We start from the raw sequence: 27585 nt of genomic DNA, 5'->3' as shown, positions 1-27585 counted from the left end.
TAAAGAAGAGTGGTAGAGTATGGCGCTTGCAATACCAAGATAGTGGGTTTGATTCCCGGTACCACTCGTACATTAAAATGTATGCATGCATGACTGTAAGTCACTTTGGATAAAAGTGTCAGCTAAATGGAGTCTATTATTAAGAGCATTGGAAATCCAATTCGTTTCTATGGCGTTTTGCCAAACAATTTAACACCCAATAATACTACTCATTAATATACACACACAGACACACACACGACTTTAGCCACTTCATTGTAACACACTATCCACAGCAACTCTACATCACAGTTTTTCATTGAAGTAAGGTCAATGACCAACAGTAAAGTGAATTGTCAACTAACAGATAGTAACAGGAGTTTGTATGGTAGACATGAAGCACAATGCCAAAGAGATGTTAATCTGCCTGTCAACATGTTATACTATAGGAATTGATCTGGCTTAGCCAATTATTTCCGTGTTGATAAAGCTTCATACCAACACGCTGTACATCTTCATCAGGTTGCAATTACAACATAGCTTTACTGTGGTTAACTTAGGTTTTATTAATTCTGACTTATTACATAAATAATCAAATTCAATACATAAATAACCCAAGAACATGCATCGTGGGGTTGGGTTAAATGCGGAAGACACATTTCGGTTGAATGCATTCAGTTGTGCAACTGACTAGGTACCCCCCTTTCCCATCAGGCACTGGTTTGGAAATGTCTTCACTGTATTGCGTTGTCCAATCATATCTTGTCAGATCAGTTACTTAAAGAAGGAGGGAAGAAAGGAAGAATGCATGTTGAAGTATTGGAGCAGGGCCTGTCACCTCCCAAGGTGCTATTTTTGCAAGCATCGCTCTGGTCCATGAACACTGGGCCTGTCTGTAGGTAGGTAGGTTGAGAACACTGGGCCTGTCTGTAGATAGGTAGGTTGAGAACGTCCTCTACAGTAGTCATGGGTGAGTGGGCGGAGATCCATCCCTAGACCCCAGAGCCCCACCCAGGAGGGGGCGGAGCTCCATCCCTAGACCCCAGAGCCCCACCCAGGAGGGGGTGGGGGAATAAAGTCTGGGGGTGGTTCAGAGAGGTAGTCCTGATCAGGGTGTTCATTGGCCCTCACTGTTGCTGAAGAAAGGAAAATAATATGTATTATTTAGTGTGTGTGTGTGTGTGTGTGTGTGTGTGTTTGTGTTTGATTGTGTCTCACCTATGTGCCCAGTAGAACGTGTGGGAGGGCTGGAGACAGGCAGACTGGTCACATGCAGAGTGGAGGTGGTGATTAAGGCTCTCCTCACTGCCGTCTGATAGTTGTGGTACAGGGTGGCACCATACTAAACAAAGATAGATACGGGTAGGTACACACAACGTAGGACTCACAGCCCATACACAATTGGACTGTTGTACCCCTACTGAACCGAACCGTGCTGAGCCGAGCTGTACTGTGCTGGTTACTCATTCACCATAGTTGCTGGAACCGAGCTGGGAAGAATAATGTCAAAAGGAACTAACTGAGGCAACACAGTATGGTTCGGGTCTGCTGTCAGTAAAGGGTAAGAGTAAAGGTTAAGAGTAAGGGGTAAGAGTAAAGGTTAAAGGGTAAGAGTAAAGGGTAAGCGTAAGAGTAAAGGGTAAGAGTAAAGGGTAAGAGTAAGGGGTAAGAGTAAAGGTTAAGGGGTAAGAGTAAAGGTTAAGAGTAAATGGTAATATTAAAGGGTAAGAGTAAAGGTTAAAAGTAAAGGGTAAGGGTAAAGGGTAAGAGGAAAGGGTGAAAGCATGGCTTCCACCTGGCTACCCCTACCCCGGTCAACTGCCCAGCACCCTCCACAGCAACCCGCCAAAGCCGCCACCATTTCTTCACCCAAATCCAGACAGCTGATGTTCTGAAAGAGCTGCAAAATCTGGACCCCTACAAATCAGCCGGGCTAGACAATCTGGACCCTCTCTTTCTAAAATGATCTGCCGAAGTTGTTGCAACCCCTATTACTAGCCTGTTCAACCTCTCTTTCGTATCGTCTGAGATTCCCAAAGATTGGAAATCTGCCACGGTCATCCCCCTCTTCAAAGAGGGTGACACTCTAGACCCAAACTGCTACAGACCTATTTCTATCCTACCCTGTCTTTCTAAGGTCTTCGAAAGCCAAGTTAGCAAACAGATTACCGACCATTTTGAATCCCACCGTACCTTCTCCGCTATGCAATCCGGTTTCAGAGCTGGTCATGGGTGCACCTCAGCCACGCTCAAGGTCCTAAACGACATCATAACCACCATCGATAAGAGACATTACTGTGCAGCCGTATTCATCGACCTGGCCAAGGCTTTCGACTCTGTCAATCACCACATTCTTATTGGCAGACTCAACAGCCTTGGTTTCTCAAATGACTGCCTGGCCTGGTTTACCAACTACTTCTCAGTGTGTCAAGTTCAGTGTGTCAAATCGGAGGGCCTGTTGTCCGGACCTCTGGCAGTCTATATGGGGGTGCCACAGGGTTCAATTCTTGGGCCGACTCACTTCTCTCTATACATCAATGATGTCGCTCTTGCTGTTGGTCAACTGCCCAGTTGACCCCTCTGATCCACCTCTACGCAGATGACACTGTTCTGTATACTTCTGTCCCCTCTTTGGACACTGTTAACTAACCTCCAGATGAGCTTCAATGCCATACAACTCTCCTTCCGTGGCCTCCAACTGCTCTTAAATGCAAGTAAAATAAAATGCATGCTATTCAATCGATCACTGCCCGCACCTGCCCGTCTGTCCAGCATCACTACTCTGGTCCGTTCTGACTTAGAATATGTGGACAACTACAAATACCTAGGTGTCTGGTTAGACTGTAAACTCTCCTTCCAGACTCCCATTAAGCATCTCCAATCCAAAATTTAATCTAGAATCGGCTTCCTATATCGCAACAAAGTATCCTTCACTCATGCTGCCAAACATATCCTCGTAAAACTGACCATCCTACCGATCCTTGACTTCAGCGATGTCATTTACCAAATTGCCTCCAACACTCTACTCAGCAAACTGGATGCAGTCTATCACAGTGCCATCCGTTTTGTCACCAAAGACCCATACACTACCCACCACTGCGACCTGTGCGCTCTCGTTGGTTGGCCCTCGCTTCATACTCATTGCCAAACCCATTGGCTACAGGTTATCTACAAGTCTCTGCTAGGTAAAGCCCCGCCTTATCTCAGATCACTGGTCACCATAGCAGCACCCACTCGTAGCACGCGCTCCAGCAGGTATATCTCACTGGTCACCCCCAAAGCCAATTCCTCATTTGGTCGCCTTTCCTTCCAGTTCTCTGCTGCCAATGACTGGAACAAACTGCAAAATCACTGAAGCCGGAGACTCATATCTCCCTCACTAACTTTAAGCACCAGCTGTCAGAGCAGCTCACAGGTCACTGGACCTGTACATAGATGGGCTGTTTACAGATGGTCTATCTAATTAATCCCCATACTGTATTTATTTATCTTGCTCCTTTGCACCCCAGTATCTCTACTTGCACATTCATCTTCTGCACATCTACCATTCCAGTGTTTAATTGCTATATTGTAATTACTTCGCCACCATGGCCTATTTATTGTCTTAACTCCCTTATCTCACCTCATTTGCTCTCACTGTATATATTTCTATTGTGTTATTGACTGTATGTTGTGTTTATTCCATGTGTAACTCTGTGTTGTTGTATGTGTCGAATTGCTATGCTTTATCTTGGCCAGGTCGCAGTTGCAAATGAGAACTTGTTCTCAAGTAGCCTACCTGGTTAAATAAAGGTTAAATAAAAATAAATTTAAAAAATTTTAAGAGTAAAGGGTAAAGAGTACACGTAAAGGGTAAGAGTAAAAGGTAAGAGTAAAAGGTAAGAGTAAAGGGTGAAAGTAAAGGGTGAGAGTAAAGGGTAAAGAGTATGAGTAAAAGGTAAGAGTAAAGGGTGAGAGTAAAAGGTAAGAGTAAAGGGTAAGAGTAAAGGGTAAGAGTAAAAGGTAAGAGTAAAGGGTATGAGTAAAGTCTAACCTTGGCTACTCTGATGGAGTTGACCCAGAGGGAGAGAGTGAGCTCATCGTCACAACACAGGAACCTGATGTACTGGGACTCCTTCTGGATCTGAGGATGCTACAGGGCAAGACCAGAACATATTGTATTTATGGTAATCAACGCACCTACGGCTAAATCTCCCATGCATGCAATGTCTGTCAGGAGAGACTACATTGATGCTTGGATGAAATACGTCTTTGTTCAAGTCGTCCAGTATTTTTTATTTTTTTTAAGTTCATCAAAGAGCCTGCAGGAGGCGACCTATGCTCACATTAGCCGAGCCATAAGATGGAGCTCCATATGTACAACCCTAGCAATGGTAAGACCCTTTCTCAATCATGTGAAGAATGCATGAACATTCCCATACACCCCAAAATAAATGATGAGTAAAAAAGAAAACGCCCCCTAATTTGAAGCATAACGTTGTTGCCTGTTTTAAATCAAATCCCTTATTTGAAGATACACTTTTTTTTCACAACAACTTTTTGCCTCTAGAAAATAGTGTCCAAAACCAGAAATGGAATCAGCTCGTATGTTGCCATTAGAAACCGTGGAAATATAAACTCAAGTTCAAGGTAACAGGAACTCAACTTCCGGTGATGTACCTTTAAAGCAAACCATTGTCAGACATGGTTCTGACCTATTATAACTGACCTATGACCTATTATAACTGACCTATGACCTATTATAACTGACCTATGACCTATTATAACTGGCCTATTATAACTGACCTATTGTAACTGACCTATTGTAACTGACCTATTGTAACTGACCTATTGTAACTGACTGGCCTATTGTAACTGGCCTACTATAACTGACCTATTGCAACGGACCTATTATAACGGACCTATTATAACGGACCTATTATAACTGACCTATTATAATTGACCTATTATGACCTATTATAACTGACCTATTATAACTGACCTATTACAACTGACCTATTACAACTGACCTATTACAACTGACCTATTACAACTGACCTATTACAACTGACCTATTACAACTGACCTATTATAACTGACCTATTATAGTTGACCTATTGTGACCTATTATAACTGACCTATTATAATTGACCTATTGTGACCTATTATAACTGACCTATTATAATTGACCTATTCTAACTGACCTATTGTGACCTATTATAACTGACCTATTACAACGGACCTATTATCACGGGCCTATTATAACTGATCTATTGTGACCTATTATAACGGACCTATTATAACGGACCTATTATCACGGACCTATTATAACTGATCTATTATATTTGACCTATTGTGACCTATTATAACTGACCTATTGTGACCTATTATAACGGACCTATTATAACGGACCTATTATCATGGACCTATTATAACTGATCTATTATATTTGACCTATTGTGACCTATTATAACTGACCTATTATATTTGACCTATTGTGACCTATTATAACTGACTTTTTATAATGTACCTATTGTGACCTATTATAACTGACCTTTTATAATGTACCTATTGTGACCTATTATAACTGACCTTTTATAATGTACCTATTGTGACCTATTATAACGGACCTATTATATTTGACCTATTATATTTGACCTATTGTGACCTATTATAACTGACCTATTATAATTTACCTATTATAATTTACCTATTGTGACCTATTATAATTTACCTATTGTGACCTATTATAACTGACCTATTACAATTGACCTATTATAACTGACCTATTATAATTGACCTATTGTGGCCTATTATAACTGACCTATTATAATTGACCTATTGTGACCTATTATAACTGACCTATTATAATTGACCTATTGTGACCTATTATAACGGACCTATTATAACGGACCTATTATAACGGACCTATTATAACGGACCTATTATAACTAACCCATTATAACTGACCTATTATAATTGACCTATTATAATTGACCTATTGTGACCTATTATAACTGACCTATTCTAAATGACTGGTGATACATCTTCTAAAATGTTCTTACTTGTTAACAGTTACAGGTCAGTCGGACTAATATAAGTCCATTCTTGTGAACTACATTAAACTACAGTCACTTCCTTACTGGTTGACCTTACCATGAGAACCATCACTATCATCAACTTAGCTGTTCATTTCCTGAAAATATGAAACAGAGATAACAGAGATAACAGAGATAACATAGGGATAGATCTTGGGCTCCTGAGTGGCGCAGCGATCTAAGGCACTGCATCTCAGTGCTCGATGCATCACTACAGACATCCTGGTTTGAATCCAGGCTGTATCACAACCGGCTGTGATTGGGAGTCCCATAGGGCGGCGCACAATTGGCCCAGCATCTTCCTGGTTTGGCCGGTGTAGGCTGTCATTGTAAATAAGAATTTGTTCTTAACTGACTTGCCTAGTTAAATAAAATACAAATAGACGTTTTTAAAAATAGGATAGTAGCAAAAGTGCAAATTCCTCCCATCTGGCATCCAAGCAGGCTAAAGGAAACAAAGCAAGCTCAAAGTATTAGAAAGATTTCAAGTAGTATTTTAACCCAGCTCTGGAGAGAACATTGGGGTTGAGTGGTGAATTGTAGTTGCAAACTAAGGACCATCAGACACAGCTCAACCCAGCTGCAAGGTTCTAAGTACCCGACCCTGAACGCTCTTTTGAATGGACGCCACAACCCAGCATGTGTCAGACCTGCCCCCACTTCAACCAACTGACACCTCACTCCCCCTGCTATCATTCTTTGTCTGAAAAAAATTATATTCTCGGTAGGGGAAACGTTTCTTATTAAAAAGCCTCTTGATGACTGACAGGTCGTTTAAGTTGACCACTGTCTGTCTGTCTGTCTCTGTCTGTCTGCCTGTTTGTCTGTCTGCCTCTGTCTCTCTCTTTCTCTGTCTCATTCTCTCGTTCTCTCTCATTTCTCTTTCTCTCTTGACACCTCACTCCCCCTGCTTTGATAATTTTTCTGAGAAAATTATATTCTGGGTAGGGGAAATGTTCCTTATTAAAATGATACCTGACAGGTCGTTTAAGTCTGTCTGTCTCTGTCTGTCTGTTGGTCTGTCTGCCTCTGTCTCGCTGTCTCTCCCTTTCTCTCTGTCTGCCTCTGTCTGTCTGTCTCTCTCGGTCTCTCTGTCTTTCTCGCTGTCTCTCTGTCTCTCTCTTTATGTTTTTCTCTCGGTCTCCCTCTTTCTCTCTGTCTCTCTCTTTCACTCTCTCTCTCTTTCACTGTCTATCTTTCTCGCTGTCTCCATTTCACTCTTTTCTCCCTGTCTCTCTCTTTCTCTCTGTCTCTCTCTTTCTCCCTGTCTCTCTCTTTCTCTCTTTCACTCTCTTTCTCTCTGACACTCTCTCTCTCTGTCAATCTCTCTCTGTCTCTCTTTCGTTCCTCATAATAGATAGTGATCTCTGAAACTATAGCAACATCCACGTCAGATGTCTGTGTGTGGTGGCGTCGTGGCAATGTGTTATAGTAGACACAATAGGACACAACTTCCTGTTAACATTTTTATATTTAAACATGCAAATATTCAAATATTTGTTGCCTTGCTGGCCCTCAAAACTTTGCATTTGTATTGTTGCAAACCATGCAGGGCCGAGCACGCCCCCATCCACATTGACAGGGCTTAGTGGAGCAGGTAGAGAGCTTCAAGTTCCTCGGCGTCCACATCACTAAGGAATTATCATGGTCCACACACAACAACACAGTCGTGAAAAGGGCACGACAACGCCTCTTCCTGCTGAGGAGGCTGAAATGATTTGGCATGGGCTCTCAGAGCCTCAAAATGTTTTGACAGCATCTTGACTGACTGCATCACCGCTTGGAATGTCAACTGCTTGGCATCCGACCGCAAGGCGTATGGGGGGGGTAATAAGGGTAATGCGTATGGCCCAGAACATCACTGAGGCCGAGCTCCCTGCCATCCAGGACCTCTATCTACACCAGGCGGTGTCAGACTCCAGCTACCCAAGTCATAGACTGTTCTCTCTGCTACCTCATGGCAAGTGGTACCGATAAACCAAGTCTAAAACCAACAGACCCCTGAACAGCTTCTACCACCAAGCCATTAGACTGCTAAATAGTTAGTTAAATAGTTAACCAAATAGCACCCAGACTATCTGCATTGACCCTTCTTGCACTAACAGTTTTGACTCATTACATACACTGCTGCTACTGTTTATCTATCCTGTTGCCTGGTCACTTTATCCCTTCCTATATGTACATGTCTACCTCAATTACCTCATACCCCCGCACATCCACTCTGTACTTGTACCCTGTGTATATAGCCAAGTTATTGTTACTCATGGTCTATTCCTCGTGTTATTATCTTTTTTATTATTTCTCAACGTTTTCTCTCGACATTATTGGGAAGGGCCCGTAAGTCAGCATTTCATTGTTAGTCTACGTCTGTTGTTTTATGAAGCATGTGACACATACCATTTGATTTGATTTGATCCTCTCCATCTGGGTCTTTATAGGCGCTTTACAGAGCAGTTAACCCCCACAATTAGGGCTATTACAATGTCACTGACCCTGTGCTTCTTCCAGCCTGTCAAAAGTGTGTGTGTGTGTGTGTGTGTGTGTGTGTGTGTGTGTGTGTGTGTGTGTGTGTGTGTGTGTGTGTGTGTGTGTGTGTGTGTGTGTGTGTGTGTGTGTGTGTGTTACCTCAGGGTGTTGATGGGAGAAGAGTAAAAAACTGTCAAAATCAATAACCTTCATGCTATTGTTTCCTCTGAAGTGGATGACCTACCTTGAGGATGAAGCAGAAGTCAGTGGGTGCTTTGTATTTCTGTTTGTAATCAGTGGCGGTGTAGATGTTGACTTTGTCAAACTGAATGAAGCACGCCAGGTCCCTGGATGTCTGCCAAGGGAGAAAAACATGAAAAAACCTGGACAAGTAGAATTCAGTTCCATATGGATCATATTACTGAAGATGCAGTAAGTTAGTAAGGATTTCCTACAGCAGTGTTTTAGTGGGAAATGTCCCAACAAGAATGAATGTGTGGACTGTGGACTTCCTCACTAATTGTTTGTTTTAACTGGTTTACCTCAGTTCTATGTAGAAACAACATGTATAGGTCTCTGTAAAAGTTTATAAATGGCCTGTATACTGTACATCAAAAAATACTTTCTATGTTTGGACAAGATGTTTACTGGACTTGCTGGACTTTGATGGTTATTATGTCACTTCCTGTACCTTTGTCTTTCCTTTAGGCACATAGTATATCCCAGAAGCTCTGAGCAGGAAGTAGCGACGTTTCCACGATTTCTTCCCGTCCTCCCTCAGATACAGCGGCCCCTCCAGGTCTGGGACGATGACAGACGGCCCCTCAAAATTCTCCTGGATTCAGACGTTTAAAATAAGGTGTGTGTGAAAGTGTTTGAGAGTTTTGGATAAATCTGATTTGCTAACGAGGAAGAGGAAGAACTCCTTCAACAAAACATTGGTGCAGTGAATGTGTTATACTATATAGGCTACAGAATCCACTATAGGTGTGTTTGTGATGATAACTCACCTTTAGCAGAAGTTCCTTACGACATCCGTTTATCTCATTCACAAACTGTTTATGTTTCTTCCATAGGTAGAATATCTTGGAGGTGAAAAGATGATGTTAGATTTTAAAAAACAGATAAAAAAAAAACACCTTATGGAACAGCAGGGACAGTGAATCAACACAAACATTGGCACAGACACACACACACACACACACACACACACACACACACACACACACACACACACACACACACACACACACACACACACACACACACACACACACACACACACACACACACACACACACACACATATATATATACACGGATTTAGTACTGTAGACATGTGGTAGTGGTGGAGTAGGGGCCTGAGTGCACACAGTGTGTTGTGAAATCTGTGGAATGTATTGTAATGTTTTAAAATTGTATAAACTGCCTTAATTTTGCTGGACCCCAGGAAGAGTAGCTGCTGCTTTGGCAGGAACTAATGGGGATCCATAATAAATATAAATATAAATGTCAGCACAGGGATCATAATAATGGAACTAAAACACAGAGCTTGGTTGCCAGTTTGTCTACTGTAACCAACTCTTTCATTTGGTAAAAAGTTGGCAAAAATATGTAGAGACATATGTAGCAACCGTGCAACATGCCATTTCACTGTTAAATTAGAAAGCACAGTTCACTGTTTTGTGTGAACTCTGGGCCATGTTCATAAGTGTCACGAATCCCGCCGAGGATGGTGCCTCTTCCTGTTCGGGCGGAGCTCGGCGATCGTCGTCACCGGCCTACTAGCTGCCATCGATGTTTTGAGTTTAGTTTGGTGGGTAGGCTATATAAGGTTAACCTTGCTCTCTGCGTTTGACTCCATCCACCCAGTACTCCTAGTAGCTCTGACAGAAGCCCGCACCACACTATGGAGTCAGCAGGAGCCGCGACCACCCCTCTCCCAACTATGGAGGAGCGTGTCCAGCATCATACAGCAGTACTTCAGCGTATCGGATCAGCGATGGACCAGATGATGGAGAGGATGGAACGATGGGAGAGGAGTGGTCTCCCGACGCCCCCTACAGCTCCCCTGCAGACGACACAACCCACTCCCACAGGGTCATCGGCTGGGACCAGCTCATTGCGTCTCACCCCCCCGAGGGAGTACGATGGAGCAGCGGCTGGTTGCCAGGGATTTTTGCTCCAGCTTGAGCTATACCTGGCTACCGTGCGTCCGACTCCCTCGGAGGAAGAGAGTGTAAGCCTCCTTGTCTCCTGTTTGTCGGGGAGAGCCCTGGACTGGGCCAACGCGGTATGGAACAGCCCAGACTCAGCTCGGGACCATTATGCAGAGTTCACCCGCCGGTTTCGGGCTGTGTTCGACCACCCACCAGAGGGCCGAGCGGCGGGTGAGCGTCTGTTCCACCTGAGACAGGAGACGAGGAGCGCCCAGGAGTTCGCTTTAGAGTTCCGGACCTTGGCTGCTGGTGCGGGGTGGCATGACAGGGCCTTAATAGACCATTACCGTTGTAGCCTTCGGGAGGACGTCCGTCGGGAGCTAGCTTGTCGGGACACCACACTATCTCTAGATGAACTGATCGACATGTCGATTCGACTAGATAACCTGCTAGCTGCCCGCGGGCGTTCAGAGGGGGTCCTGTCCATTCCACCTCCCAGCCCTCCCGCTCCAACTCCGATGGAGTTGGGAGGAGCTGCATCTAGGGGGACCGGAGGAGGTGGCTCTTCTTGCACCTACTGTGGCCGGAGAGGACACACTTCGGACCGGTGCTGGAGGAATCCATCTGGGAGTCGGGATGGCAGGCGGAATACTCCTCGGCCACCTCAGGTGAGTAGGCACAAGACTCACCCAGAGCTCCCTGTTGGTCATATGTTTTTGGTTATTTTTTTCCCTGCGTTTTTTCCCACTCTTCAGCATAAGGCGCTAGTCGACTCAGGCGCAGCTGGGAGTTTTATGGATCGCGGACTCGCCCGTAGGTTGGGTATTCCGCTGGTGCAGATAGACCCACCTTTTCCCGTGCACTCCCTAGATAGCCGACCGTTAGGGTCAGGACTGGTCAGGGAGGCCACGATTCCGCTGGACATGGTAACCCAGGGGGATCATAGGGAGCAGATCAGTTTTTACCTTATTGATTCACCTGGGTTTCCAGTGGTGTTGGGGATTCCCTGGCTAGCCATTCACAATCCCCTCATTTCCTGGCGACAGGGAGCTCTTCAGGGGTGGTCAGATGAGTGTTCAGGTAGGTGTGTGGGAGTTTCCATCGGTGCCACATCGGTGGAGAGTCCAGACCAGGTTTCCACTGTGCGCATTCCCCCAGAATATGCCGATTTGGCTATCGCTTTTAGTAAGAAGGAAGCGACTAAATTACCACCTCATCGACGGTGGGATTGCGTGATAAACCTCCAGGAGAACGCTGCACTTCCCAGGAGTCACGTGTACCCTTTGTCACAGGAGGAGACGTTGGCTATGGAGACATATGTCACGGAAGCTCTGGGACAGGGGTTCATTCGGCCCTCCATGTCACCCGCCTCCTCGAGTTTCTTTTTTGTGAGAAAAAAGGAGGGAGGACTGCGTCCGTGCATTGATTATCGAGGTCTAAATTCAATTACAGTGGGATTTAGTTATCCACTACCTCTGATCGCTACGGCGATGGAATCATTCCACGGAGCGCGTTTTTTCACAAAACTGGACCTCAGGAGTGCGTATAATCTGGTGCGTATTCGGGGAGGAGACGAGTGGAAAACAGCGTTTAGTACCACATCAGGCCACTATGAGTACCTCGTCATGCCGTATGGGTTGAAGAATGCTCCAGCCGTTTTCCAATCCTTTGTAGATGAGATTCTCAGAGACTTGCAGGGGCAGGGTGTGGTAGTATATATTGATGACATCTTGATCTATTCTGCCACACGCGCCGCGCATGTCTCCCTGGTGCGCAGGGTGCTTGGGCGACTGCTGGAGCATGACCTATACGTCAAGGCTGAGAAATGTGTGTTCTCCAAACCAGCCGTTTCCTTCCTGGGTTATCGCATTTCCACCTCGGGGGTGAGGATGGAGTGTGACCGCGTAAACGCCGTGCGTAATTGGCCGACTCCAACCACGGTAAAGGAGGTGCAGCGGTTTTTAGGGTTTGCCAATTACTACCGGAGGTTTATCCGGGGTTTTGGTCAAGTGGCGGTACCCATTACCTCACTGCTAAAGGGGGGGCCGGTGCGTTTACGGTGGTCGGCTGAGGCAGATGGAGCCTTCAACCAGTTGAAGGCAAGGTTTACTGAGGCTCCCGTGTTGGCGCATCCGGACCCTTCGTTAGCGTTCATAGTGAAGGTGGATGCGTCCGAGGCTGGTGTTGGAGCCGTGCTATCCCAGCGCTCGGGCACGCCACCGAAGCTCCGTCCCTGTGCTTTCTTTTCAAAGAAGCTGGAGCCGGCGGAGCGGAACTATGATGTGGGGGACCGGGAGTTACTAGCTATGGTAAAGGCCCTGAAGGTGTGGAGACACTGGCTTGAGGGGGCCAAATACCCTTTTCTCATCTGGACTGACCACCGAAATCTGGAGTATATCCGAGAGGCGAAGAGACTGAGTCCACGTCAAGCTAGGTGGGCCATGTTCTTTACTCGTTTTAGATTTAAGATCTCTTACCGACCAGGTTCCCTTAACACCAAGGCCGACGCGCTGTCACGTCTTTATGACACGGATGACCGGTCCATCGATCCGACTCCCATCCTTCCAGCCTCGTGTCTGGTGGCCCCGGTGGTATGGGAGGTGGACGCGGACATCGAGCGGGCGTTAAGGGTAGAACCTGTGCCATCCCAGTGTCCAACTGGCCTTAGGTACGTACCGCTTGGTGTTCGTGATCGTTTGATTCGGTGGGCTCATACACTACCTTCTTCGGGTCATCCGGGGATTGAGAGAACAGTGCGGGATCTTAGGAGGAAATACTGGTGGCCCACTTTGGCTAAGGACGTGAGACTCTATGTCTTTTCCTGCTCGGTATGCGCACAGAGTAAGGCTCCTAGGCACCTGCCGAGAGGGAAGTTACAACCCCTCCCGGTTCCACAACGGCCATGGTCTCATTTATCGGTAGATTTCCTGACTGATCTTCCCCCCTCTCAGGGAAACACTACCGTTTTGGTCGTTGTGGATCGGTTTTCTAAGTCCTGTCGTCTCCTTCCATTGCCTGGTCTCCCTACGGCCCTACAGACTGCGGAGGCTCTCTTTACCCACGTCTTCCGGCACTACGGGGTGCCGGAGGACATCGTATCTGATCGAGGTCCCCAGTTCACGTCCCGGGTATGGAGGGCGTTTATGGAGCGTCTGGGGGTCTCGGTCAGCCTTACCTCTGGGTATCACCCTGAAAGTAATGGGCAGGTGGAAAGAGTGAACCAGGAAGTGGGTAGGTTTCTGAGGTCGTATTGCCAGGACCGGCCTGGAGAATGGGCAAGGTACGTTCCGTGGGCAGAGTTGGCCCAGAACTCACTCCGCCACTCCTCAACTAACATGTCGCCATTTGAGTGTGTATTGGGGTACCAGCCGGTCCTGGCTCCGTGGCATCAGAGCCAGACCGAAGCTCCTGCGGTGGAGGAGTGGGTCCAGCGCTCTAGAGAGACCTGGCGGGCAGTCCAGGCCTCTCTCAGGCAGGCCAGTGAGCGACAGAAGAGGAGCGCTGACCGCCACCGCAGTGAGGCCCCTGTGTTCGCACCAGGGGACAGGGTCTGGCTCTCGACCCGAAACCTGCCCCTCCGCCTGCCCTGCCGGAAGCTGGGGCCGCAGTGTGTGGGGCCATTTAAAGTCCTGAGGAGGATAAACGAGGTGTGTTATAGATTACAACTCCCTTCTTACTATCGTATTAACCCCTCGTTTCATGTGTCTCTCCTCAGGCCGGTGGTAGCTGGTCCCCTTCAGGAAGGTGAGGTGCCGGAGGTCCCTCCGCCCCCTCTGGGTATCGAGGGGTCCCCGGCGTACGCTGTACGAGCTATTTTGGACTCGAGACGCCGGGTGAGGGGCCTGCAGTACCTCGTTGACTGGGAGGGGTACGGTCCGGAGGAGAGGTGCTGGGTACCGGGGAAAGATATTTTAGATCCTTCCCTCTTGGCTGATTTCCACCGTCGCCACCCGGATTGTCCTGCGCCTCGCTCTCCGGGTCGTCCTCGAGGCCGGGGTCGGCGCGCTGCGGGAGCCGCGCGTCAGAGGGGGGGTACTGTCACGAATCCCGCCGAGGATAGTGCCTCTTCCTGTTCGGGCGGAGCTCGGCGGTCGTCGTCACCGGCCTACTAGCTGCCATCGATTCTTTCCTTTTGGTTTCTGTTAATTTGGGCTGATTGGGTGCACCTGTTTTGAGTTTAGTTTGGTGGGTAGGCTATATAAGGTTAGGTAGCCCGCTGGCTGTTGTGCGGGCTTACTTTCTGTTATGTGGGTGTTGGATCGTGTTGTGGGTTTTGTATTTCCTCGGAATAGTTTAGTCCGGTGTTTTTGGACTTCTTTTCTCATGCGCCCGTATGTTTTAGGGCATGATCTTTTTCCCTGTGCATTGGAAATAAATCCACGTTCCTTAACCTTGCTCTCTGCGTTTGACTCCATCCACCCAGTACTCCTAGTAGCTCTGACAATAAGGGCATGCAACAGTAAATGTTTTAAAACATTTTGCAACAGAAAACAAAAATGTACATTTGTTATTGGTGAAGTTCAAGTAGTTTCCTCCCTGTTTCAGTAAATGTTATTCCGTTTGGTGCCGAATCAATACTTCCCAGGTCTCTAGTGTACTCACCTGGGGGTCTTTGAAGAGGAGATATTTGTTAGGTCTCAGAAGGAAAAGGATTTTGTTTTCACTGTCTCGTGTCCATGCAGAAAGAGGCTCCACCAGATATTCATGGTCTTCAAACCCCCTTTCTGTATTGAGAAAACCATAGGAACTTCATTGCTTTCTGAAAATGATGTACATTAAATCATACTGTACAATATCATATCTTAAATCATACCACAAATACTTTGACTGCACTTGACTGAGCTTGCTTGGTGCAATGGAACCAATGGAATAGTCCAAAAAGAACAAAACCGACACCCAACTGGCATTCCAGCCAGGCTCAATCAAACGTTCAAAGTATTTGCCAGAAACAAATACTTTTTGAACCCGGGTCTGGTGTGTGAACCTCACCAGCCTGCAGCTCAGGGTTGGTCTCACATAGGCTCCAGTCCGTGCTGCAGTCGCAGTGGGTCTTCTCAAACAGATTATCCAGCACGTCCCTCACCGTCTGTCTCTCGTCCACCATCAGTGTCTTGGAGCTGCCATCGCTCATCATCACCTTGATCACCAACTACAAGGATGTACATAGGAACAACCATAGACATATAAGTACTTATTGGGGACACTGAATATGGCCACCGGTTCACCCATCACAGATCATTGACTTGAATGGGGATAGAAATAGAATTACTAGAATGGCTATGTGAAGAGCATCTCACAATGATTACTAGAGCGATGTGCATCTACACTCCCCTCTATATGTATTTAGACAGTAAAGCTAACATGTTAAATGTGTCTCTATAATCCAGCATTTTGGATTTGAGATCAAATGTTTCACAGTAGAGAATGTCACCTTTAATTTGAGTTTAAAAAATATATATTATACATGTCTGTTTCACAGTTTAGAAATGAAAGCACTTTATGTACCTAGTCTCCTCCATTTTAAGATGTCATAAGTATTTTGACAGATTTGACTTATTAGTGTAAAGTAGCCAAACGTTTAGTATTTGGCCACATATCCCTAGCACACAATGACTTCATCAAACTAGTGACTTGACAAACTTGTTGGATGCATTTACAGGACGTTTTGGTTGTGTTTCGGATGATGTTTTGGTTGTGTTTCGGATGGTGTTTTGGTTGTGTTTGGATGATGTTTTGGTTGTGTTTCGGATGGTGTTTTGGTTGTGTTTCTGATGGTGTTTTGGATGTGTTTGGATGATGTTTTGGTTGTGTTTCGGATGGTGTTTTGGATGTGTTTGGATGATGTTTTAGTTGTGTTTCGTAGGATGTTTTGGTTGTGTTTGGATGATGTTTTGGTTGTGTTTCGTAGGATGTTTTGGTTGTGTTTGGATGATGTTTTGGTTGTGTTTCGGATGGTGTTTTGGTTGTGTTTCGTAGGATGTTTTGGTTGTGTTTCGGATGATGTTTTGGTTGTGTTTCGTAGGATGTTTTGGTTGTGTTTCGTTGGATGTTTTGGTTGTGTTTCAGATTATGTTTTGCCCAATAGGACGTGAAATGAAAGGTTACATTCTGGATCGTTGCCTCATATGAACCAGTTGATCTCAAGTCCGAAATGCTACAGTATAGAGCTGTTATTTACAATTTTAGCATCACTGTCCAAATACATACGGAGGGGAGTGGACATATACGTGTTTTCCTCCAAACCCCACAGTGATACACATGATATAGAGGTATCTCAACTCCTCACAAAGTGAAGCTGTTATTATAGCCGGTTTAGTGAAATTAACCCAATGTACCTTCTTAACTTTGGCTTCTTTTAGCTTCTCCAGAGCCAGCTTGATTTTGTCAGCTTTGACTTGTGCTTCAGCCTCTCCCTGAACAATGAAGGTATAATGGTTCATTAAAAGAGCAAGAGTGTAAAGAGGTGCTACCTTTTACTGTATATTGGAAGTAAATAGCTACAAAAACAGAAAGGTTAAAATGCCTTGATATACAGAAATATAAATAACTGCAGAACTCAAGGGCCTGGTGTTGAGTACCTCTGCATTTATAACAGAAATATAAATAACTGTAGAACTCAAGGGCCTGGTGTTGAGTACCCCTGCATTTATAACAGAAATATAAATAACTGTAGAACTCAAGGGCCTGATGGTGAGTACCCCTGCATTTATAACAGAAATATAAATAACTGCAGAACTCAAGGGCCTGATGTTGAGTACCTCTGCATTTATAACAGAAATATAAATAACTGTAGAACTCAAGGGCCTGGTGTTGAGTACCTCTGCATTTATAACAGAAATATAAATAACTGCATACCTCAAGGGCTTGATGTTGAGTACCTCTGCATTTATAACAGAAATATAAATAACTGTAGAACTCAAGGGCCTGGTGGTGAGTACCTCTGCATTTATAACAGAAATATAAATAACTGCAGAACTCAAGGGCCTGATGTTGAGTACCCCTGCATTTATAACAGAAATATAAATAACTGTAGAACTCAAGGGCCTGGTGGTGAGTACCTCTGCATTTATAACAGAAATATAAATAACTGCATACCTCAAGGGCCTGATGTTGAGTACCTCTGCATTTATAACAGAAATAGTTATGTGTTCTTGCCTGAGACCTGAAGACTTACATTAGCTCCCCTGGCTAATGCCTAGCTTTTAGCTCAAAGGGCTAACAGTCTTGTGGTGAGCAGGAAACCCGGGTTCCAACCCCAGTCAGTCACACATTACAGCATACAGTATATCTATGGGAAGTTACCGCTACTAGTGGTTCAGAGGGTTCCGGATGGAGAGAGGAGGAGGAGGATGATATTTGGGATGAGGGGATGGATGCTTGGACATTTTGTTGCGGGGTGTAGTAGCCAGACTTGTGCTGTTGTGTGTGGACATGTCCCATCTTGGCTGCATTCAGTGTCTCCTCTGTCTCCGTCAAATCTGACCCCAGATCAGCCATCAGCGCGTCAAGGTCATGATCCTCTAGCTCATTTAGAGATTCTACCAGAGAGGAAGACGAATATTAGAGGTGGTAGGGTTTATCTGATCAAATAGGGTTGTGGGTAAATGTGATAACACAACTACTTCCCTTCTCATTAATTATTTTATCAGTCTAACTTGTGTATTAGTCAAATGTGCTTAGTAAGGTTGCTATTGGCAAGCAGGGCTTGGAATACATTTACAGTATGTCATATGCATCAACTCTATATATAACATTTCTACTGTTTGATGACCTAGTGTTGCTGGTGTTTTTCACCTTTCAAATCTGTGAACCCAATAGAGAAGTTCTTTTCTATCTGTGAACTGCTGGATGACATTTCTGAGGGAACCGTTTCATACCCAAGACCCTGTCAAGACAAAGGTTTCAGATGAAGAGTTTGCATACAGATATTTTAGGACATGAACAGACAGGAATTGTATGGTTTACATACACACTTACAAAAAAGGGTTCCAAATGGGTTCTTCGGCTGTCCCCATAGGAGAACCATTTTTGGTTCCAGGTTGAACCCTTTTTGGTTCCAGGTAGAACTCTTTTGGGTTCCATGTAGAACCCTCTGGGGAATTCAAAAGGGTTCTTACTGGAATCCTAAAAGGGTTCTTTAAAAGGTTCTCCTTCGGGGAGGTTCTAGATAGCACCTTTTTTCCCTAAGAGTGTAGAGAACACTCCAACAATGTTTGCAGTATTTGTAAGTTAATTCTAAGAAAACCCTCCAGAAAAAACATTCAGTTTTTTTAATTTTCTTCAAAGACGTTCTGGGAAGCCACGCTTATAAACTGTGTGGAACACAGTCAGAATTCAGACTTTGTATTTTTTTTAATGTCAAATAAAAATATAACAAAAATAAAAAGAAGAAATCTATAATTCTGCACTACGGCAATGATGTGATGTCAGAGAGAAAGTGATTATTAAAGATAATAATGCAATGTTTTCATAAACATCCCCAGCAGACAACACCAGTAATTATATATCTTAAACAGTCTATAGAAGTGAGCGACCTGCATGTGATCTCCCCTTGGCACAACACTGAAACCTGATGAATGGAGAGACAAACATGTGTTTTCATGTTCAAAGCCATGCTCATTTAAACCTTTAGCCCTTTGAGTCATTGGGTAGCAAACCACGGATGGATTCTGAGGTCTGATTAGCCTGCATGCTCGCAGGCAATAACCCAAATGATGTATAAATCCAATCATGGCCATAATTGGATTACATTTGATCCTCTTAGATTCAGGAAGAATGATTATTCAAATAAAAATGGTTTTCTTCCTAATTTGGATGAGTCACTGTTAGACAGTGACATATTTGTGGTTCTCCATATGAGGTTTAATTAACCCATTCCGTAGTGTTTGATTGTAATGTATTGCCATTTAGGACCACTTCTGTCCTTAGATCTACATTCATTAAAGGGGAAGATCCATATTTTACAACGTGATGTTAGATGGTTCCTCACCCTGAAAGTAGTCTATGGGCCTGGAGAATATGTAATCCATGTTGTAAACAGCCACTACAAACTTCAGCTAACTTTATCTAGCGCAAGCAGCGGATTTGTCAAACCCGATATTGAGTTAATTTGGTTATTTTTTATATTTGTATTCCTTGTTTTCCCCTATCACTTTCATTGATGTTTAGCTAGTGGTGGCTTAAGTTAGCTGAAGTTTATAATGGCTGTTTAAAGAAAACCAAGCCATGGATTATAGTTTCTCCTAGCCCATAGACTACTTTGGGCTCCCGAGTGGCGCAGCGGTCTAAGGCACTGCATCTCAGTGCAAAAGGTGTCACTGCAGTCCCTAGTTTGAATCCAGGAACTGGATCTGGCCAAGAAGACCCATAGGGCGGTGCACAATTGGGCCAGCGTAGACCGGTATTGTAAATAAGAATATGTTCTTAACCTAGTTAAATAAAGGTACTAAAAATCTAACGTTAAGTTGTAAAATACTGAAATGTCCCTTTAAGAGGAGTTTAATGCATGGCATACAATGCACATACTGTAGGCCTAAGCCAGTATTCTATTTGTGTCAAAATGTTTCGTCTGGCTACATACATAATAGTGGGGGACCAAAAGGGCTTGAGGACATCTTCATCCTACGAGGACCTAATAATCAGTGGCTTGCATCCATTACTCAAACCAGATGATATTACTTAATTTCTCATCATTTACTTTTACTTCATTCATAATAAATCAACATCTTCTCTAAATTAATATTTTAAAAAAATACATTGGAAAAGAAAAGGCTAATTTCCAGATGTACTTAGGTTACACCGCTAGTCTCAATAAAACATTTTTTTTTAAACACAGCTGCTGATGTTCTGATGAATCATGGGAAGTGTAGTTTATGAATAAGAGTGATTCCAGTGATAACTTACCTGTGTTAGGAGGTCCATCTCTCCCAGCAGGTCAGTGAACATGGCGTCTATGTCCTCCATCTGTTACAGAGAACAAGCAGCAGTTGTTTAAAACAAATGGCTACACGTAAGAAGACCATCAATGAGCCCAACCAGTGGAGACTGCTGAGGGGAGGACGCCTTAATGGCTGGAACGGCGTGAATGGAATGGCATCAAACACATAGAAACCATGTTTGATACCATTACCACGAGCCCATCCTCACCAATTAAGGTGACCACCGACTTCCTGTGAGCCGTAAACATGACATCATTGGAGTTGACAGAGAATAGCCACTTCAACTTGTAAAATTCATAATTAAAGGGATAATTCAGCTAAATTGCATATGTTTCCTAACCTTGAATGCAGTCTATGGAAAAAGAAAGGCTGTAATCCCATCCATGGCTTTTACTACCACCAAATGCTTATATTAGCATTTTTCTAACCGAAAAAACGATGTAAGTGAATGGTACCCAGTTAGCATGTTTTAAATGCCATGCCCATAGTGGCACAGAGACGCTACAATGTGGCAGTGTGGTATGTGACGGCTCAAAGTGCTTCCATGTTGCGAGGCAGACACATTTTTATGTTGCGAGGCAGACACATGTTGAGAGGCAGACACATTTTTATTAGAGGCTGCCAGACAAGAGTTGCTCTTAAAAAGGTCCAATGCAGCTGTTTTTATCTCAATATCAAATCCTTTCTGGGTAACAATTAAGTAACTTAGTGTGATTGTTTTCAATTAAAATGGTCAAAACGAAACAAAAATAGCTTCTTAGGAAAGGGCAATTTCTCAAGCAATAATCTGGTTGTAGTCTGAGTAGGGAGGAGAAAACTTAAAATTAGCTGTTATTGGCAGAGAGGTTTGGAACTCTCTTTCTTATTGGTCTATTAACTCATTTACCGCCTGGTGATGTCAAACTCAATCCCACCAAAACAGGCAGACATTTCAGGCTGTCTTTTCAAACAGCTCTTACACTAAAAGGGCATTAACAGAATTTTCACAATTTCATCATATTATTCAAATCAAATCCCATTTTATTGGTCACATGCTCCGAATAAAACAGGTGTAGACTTTACCGTGAAATGCTTACTTTACAAGCCCTTAACCAACAATGCAGAGTTAAAAAGTAAGAAAAATATTTGCTAAATAAAAAAGGAAATAGTAACACAATAAAATAACAATAACGAGGCTATATACAAGGGGTACCAGTACTGAGGCAATGTTCAGGGGTACGAGGTATTTGAGATAATACAGGATGTAAATGTAGGTAGGGGTAAAAAGTGACTAGCCAATCAGGATAGATAATAAATAGTAGCAGCAGTGTATTTGAAGAGTGTGAAAGTGTGTCGATGTGTGAGTGTGTGTGTGGCGTCAATATGTATGTGTGTGAGCGTGTGTTTTTGTCTGTGTGTGTGTGTGTGTGTGTTGGAGTGTCAGTGTAGTATGTGTGAGTGTGTGGTTAGAGTCCAGTGGGTTTACAGTACATCGAGCCAGTGCAAGAGAGTCAGTGCAAAACAAAATAAAGACACAAAAATAAATAATAAAGGTCAGTCAATGTGAATTGTCCGGGTAGCCATTTGATTATCTGTTCAGCAGTCTTATGCTTTGGGGGGGTTAAAGTTGTTCAGAAAGCCTTTTTGGTCCCAGACTTGAGTCTCCAGTACCGCTTGCAGTGCGGTAGCAGCGAGAACAGTCTAGGACTTGGGTGTGCTGGAGTCTTTGACAATTTTTAGGGCCTTCCTCTGATACCGCCTGGTATAGAGGTCCTGGTATAGAAGTTCGGCCTCAGTGATGTACTGGGCCGTATGCACTACCCTCTGTAGCACCTTGCGGTACCAGGCGGTGATGCAGCCAGTCAGGATGGTGCAGCTGTATAACTCTTTGAGGATCATTGTCGTGCCCTCTTCACGACTGTGTTGGTGTATTTGGACCATGATAGGTCCTTAGTGATGTGGACACTGAGGAACTTGAAGCTCTCGATCCTCTCCACTACAACCCTGTCGATGTGAATGGGGGCGTGATCGGCCATCCGTTTCCTGTAGTCCACGATAAACTCCTTTGCCTTGCCCACGTTTAGAGAGGTTGTTGTCTTGGCACCACATTGCAAGGTCTCTGACCTCCTCCCTATAGGCCGTCTCCTCGTCGACAGTGATCAGGTCTACCGCCGTCGTGTCGTCGGCAAACTTAATGATGGTGTTGGAGTCGTGCGCAGCCACGCAGTCATGGGTAAACAGGGAGTAAAGGAGGGGACTAAGTACGCACCCCTGAGGGGCCCCCGGGTTGAGGGTCAGCATGGCGGATGTGTTGTTGCCTACTCTCACCACCTGGGGGCGGCCCGTCAGGAAGTCCAGGATCCAGTTGCAGAGGGAGGTGTTTAGTTCCAGGCTCCTTAGCTTAGTGATGAGCTTTGAGGGCACTATGGTGTTGAACGTGGAGCTGTAGTCAAATAGGTGTTCCTTTTGACCAGGTGGGAAAAGGCAGTGTGGAGTGCAAAAGAATTGCCGTCATCTATTGATTTGTTGGGGCGGTATGTGAATTGAAGTGGGTCCAGTGTTTCTGGGATGATGGTGTTGATGTGAGCCTTTCAAAGCATTTCACGGCTACAGATGGGAGTGCTACGAGGCGGCAGTCATGTAGAAAGATTACTTTGGTATTCTTGGGCACAGGGAGAGGTTAAAAATATCAGTGAAGACACTTGCCAGCTGGTCAGCGCATGCACTGAGTACTCGTCACTGTGAATATTAACCTGTTCAAAGGTCTTACTCACATCGGCTACGGAGCACGTGATCATACAGTCGTCCGGAACAGCTGGTGCTCTCACACATGGTTCAGTGTTGCATGCCTCGAAGCGAGCATAGAAGGCATTTAGCTCGTCTGGTAGGCTCGTGTTTGCAAGCCCTGACACATCCAATGAGTTCCTCTGTCCAATGTCTGTGTTCTTTTACACATCTTAATCTTTTCTTTTTACTGGCCAGTCTGAGTATTTTTCTTTGGAACTCTGCTTAGATGGCCAGCATCCCAGAGTCGCCTCTTCACTGTTGATGTTGAGACTGGTGTTTTGAAGGTACTGTTTAATGAAGCTGCCAGTTGAGGACTTGTGAGGCGTCTGTTTCTCAAACTAGACACTCTAATGTACTTGTTCTCTTGCTCAGTTGTGCACCGCTCCTCTTTCTATTCTGGTTAGAGCCAGTTTTCTCTGTTCTGTGAAGGGAGTAGTACACAGCATTGTACGAGATCTTCCGTTTCTTGGCAATTTCTTCCATGGAATAGCCTTCATTTCTCAGAACAAGAATAGACTGACGAGTTTCAGAAGAAAGGCCTTTGTTTCTGGCTATTTTGAGCCTGTAATCAAACCCACAAATGCTGATGCTCTAGACTAGTTGAGTATCTGAAGAAGGCAGTTGTAATGCTTCTTTAAACATCACAACTGTTTTCAGCTGTGCTAACATCATTGCGAAAGTTTTTTTTAATGATAAATTAGCCTTTTAAAATGATAAACATGGATTAGCTAACATAACATGCCATTGGAACACAGGAGTGACGGTTGCTGATACAGTGGCTTGCAAAAGTATTCACCCCCTTGGCATTTTTCCTATTTTCTTGCCTTACAACATCAAATTAAAATTTATTTTTGGGGGGGTTTCTATCCTTTGATTTACATAACATGCCTACCACTTTAAAGATACAAAATATTTAATTGTGTAACAAACAATATATAGGACAAAAAAACAGAACTTGAGCATGCATAACTATTCACCCCCCCAAAGTCAATACTTTGTAGAGCCACCTTCTGCAGGAATTACAGCTGCAAGTTTCTTGGGGTATGTCTCTATAAGCTTGGCTCATCTAGCCACTGGGATTTTTGCCCATTCTTCAAGGAGGAACTGCTCCTGCTCCTTCAAGTTGGATGGGTTCCGCTGGTGTACAGCAATCTTTAAGTCGTACCACATATTTTCAATAGGATTGAGGTCTGGGCCTTGACCAGGCCCTTCCAAGACATTTAAATGTTTTCCCTTAAACCACTCAAATGTTGCTTTAGCAGTATGCTTAGGGTCATTGTCCTGCTGGAAGGTCAACCTCCGTCCCAGTCTCAAATCTCTGGAAGATTGAAACAGGTTTCCTTCAAGAATTTCCCTGTATTTAGTGCCATCCATCATTCCTTCAGTTCTGACCAGTTTCCCTGGCCCTGCCGATGAAATGGCCCTGGGATGGTGTTCTCTTGGTGATGAGAAGTGTTGGGTTTGCGCCAGTTATAGCATATTCCTTGATGGCCAAAAAGCTCAATTTTAGTCTCATCTGACCAGAGTTCCTTCTTCCATATGTTTGGGGAGTCTCCCACATGCCTTTTGGCAAACACCAAACGTGTTTGGTTATTTTTTACTTTAAGCAATGGCTTTTTTATGGCCACTCTTCCGTAAAGCCTATCTCTGTGAAGTGTACGGCTTAAAGTGGTCCTATGTACAGATACTCCAATCTCCACTGTGGAGCTTTGCAGCTCCTTTAGGGTTATCTTCGGTGTCTTCGTTGCCTCTGAGTAATTCCCTCCTTGCCTGGTCCATGAGTTTTGGTGGGCGGCCCTCTCTTGGCAGGTTTGTTGTGATGCCATATTCTTTCAATTTTTTAATAATGGATTTAATGGTGCTCTGTGGGATGTTCAAAGTTTCTGATATTTTTTTATAACCCAACCCTGATCTGTACTTCTCCACAACTTTGTCCCTGACCTGTTTGGAGAGCTCCTTGGTCTTCATGGTGCCACTTGCTTGGTGGTGCCCCTTGCTTAGTGGTGTTGCAGAGTCTGTGGCCTTTCAGAACACGTGTATATTAATACACGTTTCCGGCTACAATAGTAATTTACAACATTAACAATGTCTGCACTGTATTTATGATTAATTTGATGTTATTTTAATGCACCAAAAATGAGCTTTTCTTTCAAAAACAAGGTAATTTCTAAGTGACCCCAAACTTTTGAACGGTAGTGTATAAAACACAGAGAAATCATGTTTTTTGACTGCACTGGACCTTTAAGAAAGAGAGGCTATGCTGCACAATAAACCATCCCATAAGCAAAGTCTGATGCTCTTTGAGGAAGAGGCCTGTTCAGGTTAAGCTACTGAGTTAATCCATATGGAGAATGGGGAGCGTTTATTGCCAACGTTAAGTCAAATATGCACCAGTACATGTGTAGCAGGCAGCTCTAGCCAAATGCATCATCTCTTCAAGTATTTCCTTTAGATAGGAGCACCGTCTCGCCAAAGTTGAGAGGCATTCTATAACCATAACTCGCATGAACACCGGAACAGCATAAGTAGACCATATGTAGGGTCATACTGAGGATCCATAGTATGGAGTAAAGAATACATCTGAACCAAGTTTTGTTGGTCCAGATTAGAACTTTAGTAAATATATCTAGTAACTTTCTTTCACTCTCTGAGTTCTTGTCCACCCAGCATAGCTTACACCTGAATAGTTCCACTCTATTCTGTTTTGCCAAACTAGTAAACAGACCATCCATTAAGTTGTAATGAGGAACAGAAAAAGGGCTGCATGGGGTGAGTATTGTTTCCATATGAAAGTCAAAATGCTTCATGTAAACAATGTGGGTCTTTGTTCCAGATCCTGATTCTGCTATATTCTGTCTGACAGTACCTGTGTGTTTTTAATGGGGGTGGAAATAACAAACTTAGCATTGTGACATATCGGGGGCTTGGAAACAACATGCTCCTCTCATGACACTCAGCTCCATCAACTCAACACAGCTTAGCGACGAAGTGTCTAGGGCACAAGACTACACGTTTAGCTACTTCTCAAAAAAACTGTTTGACCAAGGTCCATACATCCAGCCACCCATCCTTCCTACCTTCCTTCCACCCATCCAGCCACCCACCCATCCTTCCTTCCATCCATCCATCCATCCACCCAGCCACCCACCCACCCACCCACCCACCCACCCACCCACCCACCCATCCTTCCTACCTTCCTTCCACCCATCCAGCCACCCACCCAGCCACCCACCCATCCTTCCTACCTACCTTCCTTCCACCCATCCAGCCACCCAGCCACCCATTCACCCATCCAAGTACCCACCCACTCAGCCACCCATCGACCTGATAGCTCATTGAAACAGACACATACATAGACGTTCCACATCATCCTGTTCTTGCAAAGAGGCTGCTTTCAGCTGCCACTGTAGTCTGTGGACATGTTACTTCTGCATTGACACATAAAGTGACACACTAAAGAACAGACAGACAGACAGACAGACAGACAGACAGACAGACAGACAGACAGACAGACAGACAGACAGACAGACAGGCCAACGCCTTATCAACAATGATTTATTGTGCAGAGTGAGAGAGAGAGAGAGATACAGTGCTTGTTGATAGTGACTGTAGGCTACATATGTTGAATGTTCTTGTGGCCAAATGCGCCCTCTGTTTTATAATTGAATACATAAGCAATTACTGGCTGCTGCTGTAAAAAGACATGTGTTTGCTTTAATTGGACAATCTGACATTCAATGGCTATCATTAATTATAAATCCAAAAAGGATGTACCAATCCCAGATTGCCTATTTAACCAACGCTGATGTGTATGTTCAAGTATTTAACCCTAAACTGGCCAATGTTACAAGGCCAAATATGAGCAATTCAACATCGCATTCAGAGCAACCACGTCCTTATCTTTGGCAGTACCAGAAGAAGCATTATACCTCAAACCTCGAAAGAGTGTAATTCCAGACCGTAAGATAACATAACAGACGATGACGCTACAAGTAAAGCGTCTGTTCACAGACGTATTAAGGAAACAAAGTCAAAGGACATACATTTCAAAGATGAACAGGATCCTGTGTAAAACAATCAGAGCGTTTACCTTTGTAGTCCAACGATCTCCCGGGTTACTCTCCAGTCATAGAGTCAACGTTAGATTTTGTATCTGTAGTTCTTGTGTCTTAAAGTACATGTGCACCTTGCACACGTGGG

The 27585-nt window shown here is 44.4% G+C and overlaps 1 protein-coding gene across 1 annotated transcript; it reads right to left on the bottom strand.

Annotated features, from left to right (window-relative positions):
• Window position 1: 1 nt before the first annotated feature.
• On the bottom strand, window positions 2-27585 carry LOC129823708 (amyloid beta A4 precursor protein-binding family B member 1-interacting protein-like). The gene is made up of 13 exons (XM_055882639.1): window positions 27476-27585; window positions 20585-20644; window positions 18476-18566; window positions 17984-18219; window positions 17017-17094; window positions 15671-15830; window positions 15284-15405; window positions 9533-9607; window positions 9214-9357; window positions 8767-8877; window positions 4013-4111; window positions 1198-1321; window positions 2-1115 (listed from the first exon to the last, which is right to left on the bottom strand). Exons 2-13 carry the CDS (start codon window positions 20642-20644, stop codon window positions 1015-1017), a joined length of 1401 nt encoding a protein of 466 aa, XP_055738614.1. The 5' UTR covers window positions 27476-27585; the 3' UTR covers window positions 2-1014.

Source organism: Salvelinus fontinalis, chromosome 26 (genome assembly GCF_029448725.1).
Source record: "Salvelinus fontinalis isolate EN_2023a chromosome 26, ASM2944872v1, whole genome shotgun sequence".
NCBI classification, from domain to species: domain Eukaryota; kingdom Metazoa; phylum Chordata; class Actinopteri; order Salmoniformes; family Salmonidae; genus Salvelinus; species Salvelinus fontinalis.
This window is presented reverse-complemented; position numbering and strand designations above follow the sequence as displayed.